This window comes from Thamnophis sirtalis, unplaced genomic scaffold (genome assembly GCF_051295495.1).
Source record: "Thamnophis sirtalis isolate CommonGarterSnake01/CBP01778 unplaced genomic scaffold, rThaSir2_p1.2 scaffold_4, whole genome shotgun sequence".
Classification (NCBI taxonomy): Eukaryota; Metazoa; Chordata; class Lepidosauria; order Squamata; family Natricidae; genus Thamnophis; species Thamnophis sirtalis.
The window spans coordinates 126,505,534-126,511,758 of NW_028261384.1; the positions used below are offsets into that span (position 1 = coordinate 126,505,534).

Below are 6,225 nucleotides of genomic sequence, written 5' to 3' on the forward strand. Positions count from 1 at the left end.
TCTTATGGATAAGATGGCTTAGTCTTTCTGAGGCTATTAACAAAGGTGGAGGCTGCTTTTCAACAGCATGTTTCTCCTTTTCTCATCCAAGGAAATATAATATTCTGCCTTTGAAATATTTCATAAAATATTTCATTCTCCTAGGATTCTCTTCAATATGAAATAAATATAATTAAAAATAGAGTGGTATTTCATAAGCATTTAGTCAAAATCATGTATTTTTAAATAAAATGATTAAAATAAAAATAAATATTGTGATGTTGTGTTATCAAAATGTAATGATGAAGAAACTTTGTTTGTTTGTTTGTTTGTTTGTTTATTTATTAGCATAAAATATCCCATCTTAGCATAAAATAACAGGCAGTTTACAATACATATATTTACAATATCCAACATAACATTGTTATTATTTTCTTGTGTACACATTATGTCAGTCAAAGGACTCCTTCCCAGCTACTGACCAAGTTAGGATGAAGGTAGACTGCATAATGCATATTTTAAAAAAAATCATCTTTATGTAGACTTTTAAAGACTATGGATTGAGAAAAGGGACATCACCAGAGGTTAAGCTTTTGGAAATTACGAATAGAATAGAAAAAGTCATGGAAACACAGCAGCATCTTTCCAAACTCCAAAGACTTCTCCACCCTATTAGAATTGGAGGAAAATCAATTTCGGCTCCAGAAGGTGATGGACTCTCCTTTGTTAAAGATTGATTAAAACAAACTGGATTGCCACTGTGAAATGTATTTTGGATTCCTTGCTATTAACAAGGACAACAGAAGTTCAAAGCCTCCTTCCATCACAATATTCTGATTAGACCAGACTCAGAGAAACACAGAAGGAGTTAGTCCTCCACTTTCACACCCCATTCCCTTAGAAGATGAATTGTAAAATATCCTTCAGTGAAGAAGATGAGACGAGATAACCCCAGGGCCTTTACGAACTAACTGCTTGAGTTTTAGATGGTCCAAATTCAAATTTTACATTTTGAGCATACAATAGTTTTAACTACTGCCCTTCAATGTAACCTTGACTTTGTGTCTGAATGGTCAAAAAAGTGGCAACTCCAAATCTCAACCAACAAATGCTCTGTCCTACACATTGCTAAAAAAAAATCAGAAGGCCAAATACAAACTAGGCAGATACAACCTTGTAGAAAACCCTCACTCTGTCAAGGACATTGGAGTACTCCTATCAAATGTTTTAAGCGCTAGAGTTCACTGTAACAGCATTGCCAAAAAGGCATTATAAGTTGTTAACCTAATAGCTTCTCCTCTGGTAACATTGTATTGCTAACTAGTGCCTACAAAACCTTTGCTAGACCAATTGAATACAACTCATCTGTCTGGAATCCGCACTGTTTATTGGACATTAATATAATTGAGTGAATCCAGAGGTATTTCATGAGAAAAGTCCTCTGCTCCTTTGATCGCAACAGAATACCCAAACCACAAGGCTTGAAATTTTGGGCTTGGATAACCTAGAACAGTGTTTCCCAAACTTGGCAACTTTAAGACTTGTGGACTTCAACTCCCAGAGTTCTCCAGCCAAAAGAGCTAGCTGGAGAATTCTGGGAGTTGAAGTCCACAAGTCTTAAAGTTGCCAAGTTTGGAAACCACTGACCTAGAACTACAACATTTATGGTCGGACTTAAGTATAGTACACAAAATTATCTGCTACAATGTTCTACCAATCATTGACTACTTCAGCTTCAACTGCAATAATACAGGAGCACACAATAGATACAAATTCAATGTAAATCGCTCCAAACTTGATGGCAGAAAATCTGACTTCAGCAACAGACTAGTCAATGACTGTAATGCGCTACCTGACTCTGTTGTTACATCTTCAAATCCCCATAAATTCAACCTTAAACTGTCTACTATTGACCTCACCCCATTCCTAAAAGTCTGTAAGGGGTGTACATAAGTGCATCATCGGGCCTGCAGTCCCTGTCCTACTGTCCCTAGTTATTCATACCCATTTCATTCATATTCATGTTTATTCTTACACCAATTATTTTGTAAATGATTGACAAATAATATAAAATATAAATAAAAACTGCAGAGGTATATGTCTATGAGCATACACAGCAAAATTGTGTGAGTCTGGCATTTATATTATAATTAAGGACAGTATTGTTAATTTTTTGTGTGGTTGTATTTGGTTATACCTCTTCCTCACTTTCTTTGTCTTTATCATTTTTTCATTTCTAGAATTAAACTGATATTGGCTATCTGACAAATTTAAGACACAGGCTTCAACAGCTGCTATTGTAATTCCTATTCAGCATTTCCCGGGGTTATCTTTCAGAAACAACATTTTCATTGTATGTTAGATAGCATTAATTAGCAGTAACACATTACTTTAGATGCTAGAGTGTAGATCTACAATTTTTAAACCATTATATTAGTATTAGATTGCATTGAATGATGAAAAAGGTACAATCTTTGCAGTGCTATATCATTTTATTGTGAGTTTCAACTAAATTAAGAGCCTTTGCTTAAAAATTTCTCTTAATACTGTCCCATTTTTCTTCCCTTTTAAAGTATGAAGCATTCTGCAGTAGCTTTTCAGTAATTAAAAAAGATGAAACTTTTGTAGCTTGTGGTTCCGAGCCTCTAACCAAGTTAGAGGAATCAGAGTTAAACTGATAATCATGTCTGATCTTTCAGAAACTTCTCAGAAATAAACAGCTGATTTATTAAGTCTCATATTGACAGTGACTTTAAGGAAGAGACTGAGAGTAAAAAGAGATGAATTCAACAATAATCTTCATGTTTTTCTTCAAAGTTCCTTCCTCTCAACACCTTGATCACAGCCCTGTGGATGTCTTTATTCCGCAAAGTGTAAATGATGGGGTTGAGCAGGGGAGTGACTGCAAGATACATAACTGCAACCTTTTTGTTCTTATCAGATGAACTTGAATGGGGGGTTATGTATATAGAGATTATGGTTCCATAGAACAAGGTGACCACAATAAGGTGGGAGCCACAGGTGGAGAAAACCTTATAACGCCCCGCAATTGACTGCATTTGAAAAATTGAATGTACAATGCAACAATAGGAACACAAGATAACTGAAAAGGGAATCAGAATGGTGAATACAGATAGAGCATTAAGTATGTCTGTAGTGCGCTTTACATCATCACATGCAAGAGCTAGCAAAAAACGCAGCTCGCAGAAAAAGTGGTTAATGTGATTGGAACCGCAGAAGGAATGACGAAAGACGCAAACAATAGTGACTGTCGAGAGGACGCAGCCTATGATCCAGCAGGAGATGGCAAGCAGATGTTGGTGCTTCCTATCCATGGCCGAGGTGTATCTCAAGGGGTTGCAGATGGCCAAGTAACGATCATAAGCCATGACACCCAATAGCAAACATTCAGTACAGCCCAAGCTCAGGGCACTTCCTCCTTGTAAGATGCAACCTATGGAAGAAACCACACCTTTTCCAGCCAAGAGGTGGACTAAAGTCTGAGGCAAAGAGCAAGTGACATACAGAATGTCCAGGCTTGCCAAATGACTGAGAAAGAAGTACATAGGTGTGTGCAGTTGAGCATCCATGTGTACCAGTATGATGATCAGCAGGTTACCCAAAACTGTGAGCAAGTACATTGTTAGGAAGACCACAAATAGCACAATGCATTGATTTCGATGAGAGGCGAGTCCCAAGAGGATGAATCCTGTTTCTGAAGTGAAATTGTCAGCACCCATCTTGGTAGTCTGCCTACAAATAATGATGGACAATGACTTTAATTGCAAAACACAGATAGGGAAGAGAAAGAGAAATCTGTACATCCTCTATAACACAATGTCAGCTGAGAAAACCTGATTTCCAATGCATCTATCTGGATTCTACTTTTTCATTAGTACAGAACAGTACCAAAGACATTGTCAACAGATTAACACAATGTGTTGTATTTCCCAGATAATGAATCAACTCCTGTCTTGGATTGCTGTTACTAAACTTAGATATTGGAACGATTCATACACAATTTATCCTCTAAAGAGAACCAATTCATTGATAGAACCTGGAATTTCTGGGTAATACTTGTAGGAGGGCTACAGACCATTTTTAGCAAGAGTGTGACAAGTATCAGATGGAAGGACAGTAAGAAGTGATACAACACACTGGCTTCCTTTGTTCATAACCTCCACAGAATGAATATACTGCATGTCATTAAATAGCTTTGTAAAAAGTCCTTTGTCCATTGGGAAAGAAAGCAGTCAGGATCCTCTTCATTCAAAGTTACCAATAACATAGAAACTTATAAACCTCTAACCCATAGCAATCATTTTAAAGTTCTCAATATCTTTTGAACAGTTCCTTTACATTATAAACTAACTAAATTATTATTTATGCATTTTTCAGATTGTCTTATGACCTTATAGGGATCATGGACTCTAAGATCTATTCTATCGACGCTGAATATACATGAATTATGGTGACAATATCTCAGGGGTTTTAAGAGATACCTTTGTTTAGGCATAATTCACTAGGAATTGTACAGCAACCACACATCTTGCTTTTTGGAAGCTTTTTGGCTGCTATACATGAGATGTAGATTCCTGGTAACCTAATAGAAATGGTGCCATAGCTGGTCTGGGAAGTTGAAGAAACATCCTGGAAAAAGAAAAGAAAAAAGGGTAAGAGTAAGAGAAATCTGTGTCAGGCCTGCAGTCATATTCCTTTTCAGATCTTTGGCCTGCCACATTCTCTATTATTGTACTATGCTGTTTCATTAGTGTAGTAATTGGGAGGGGGAATAGAAAGGAGTAGAATATGTTTGTATTCAAAATAAAAAAATACCTTCCTAGAAATCAAGGTCATTCTTTGTCTCTGCACCTGACTGGAACCAGATGGGATGAAATGCCAGCATGACAGAGGAAGATTGAACCATGTGATGGATTTGTGGGTGTGGGGACAAGATCATGAACTTATTAAATTGGAACTTTGATGGAAGTTATGTCTTGAGCTCTGATTTAATTCTACATGATATTTGGAACACTGACAATCTGTATATCCACTCTAACACAATGTCAGGTGAGAAATCTCGATTTACAATGCATCTATCTGGATTCTACCTTTTGATTAGTACAGAATAGAAACTATTCAGCTGCTGTACATGAGATGTAGATTCCTGGTAACCTAATAGAAATGGGGAGATAGCTGGACTTGGAAGGTAAAGAAACATCATGGGAAAAGAGAGAGAGACAGAGACAGAGATCATCTTTGCCAACAAAATGATGTTAGTGAAATCCAGAGGAACTGAAGTCAACTTGAAACATACTTTATCTTAATGAAGCAATTATTCAGGATCTGAAAAGAAGTGGGAACATGTTATCTTCCTTCTTTAATATAAGGGGAGTTGTTATAAAATAGAGGCCCACTTAATGGAAATTACTCCATTCCCTTTGGGCCTCTTCAGTAAATCATTATAAATGTTTTGCTCCTTCTTTAAACCACTTAATTAATGGGGTTTAAAGAAAAATAATCTTCACTGAATTAATTTGTGTTAAATGTTTAGGTTGATATGAGCTGGTTTCAAAGTAAGTATGGATAATGAAGAGTTTGGGAATTCAATGAATATGGATGATGAAAATTTTCTGAAATTCAAAATGAATAACATTAATTAAGAGGAGAATACAAATATGGACAGATGTTGGGTTTTTTAATGCTATATTTTCCTAAATCAAATACGACAATTTAGAATGAGTGTTCTGGTAATGTGGACTAAATATGAGGGAAAACAGTCTGTTAATAAATGTTCAGTCACGCTAAGATGATTTTTCAATTTTCATGAGAGATCCTTCAAGAGAAAATTCTCCATGATGGTCAGATGAAAGCAACCAGAATTACTTGTTAAGAGTCTCAAACAGTAATTTTTATTGCTACACAATCATGATAGAAGAATCACACTACAATGACTGCATTCCATTGGGAACGACAAACTAAATCTAAATGCCTTAGATGAGGGAATAGAAGGGGAACTAATCAAATTTGCAGATGACACTAAACTGGCAGGAATAGCCAACACCCCCAGAAGACAAGCTCAAGATCCCAAAAGATCTTGACAAACTAGGAACTTTGAGTGGGACCTTGGAGTCTTAGTGGATGATCACTTGAATATGGGGCAGCAGTGTGCAGCAGCAACCAGTTCTAACAGCAAAGGTGAATGGCAAGCCTTTGCCCTAAATTCCCAATGGTTCCTCATATAAG

The 6,225-nt window shown here is 36.4% G+C and overlaps 1 protein-coding gene across 1 annotated transcript; it reads right to left on the bottom strand.

Annotated features, from left to right (window-relative positions):
* Positions 1 to 2,765: 2,765 nt before the first annotated feature.
* On the bottom strand, positions 2,766 to 3,719 carry LOC148046438 (olfactory receptor 8I2-like). Its single transcript, XM_087714734.1, has one exon. It carries the CDS (start codon positions 3,717 to 3,719, stop codon positions 2,766 to 2,768), a length of 954 nt encoding a protein of 317 aa, XP_087570860.1.
* Between the last annotated feature and the right edge of the window lie 2,506 nt (positions 3,720 to 6,225).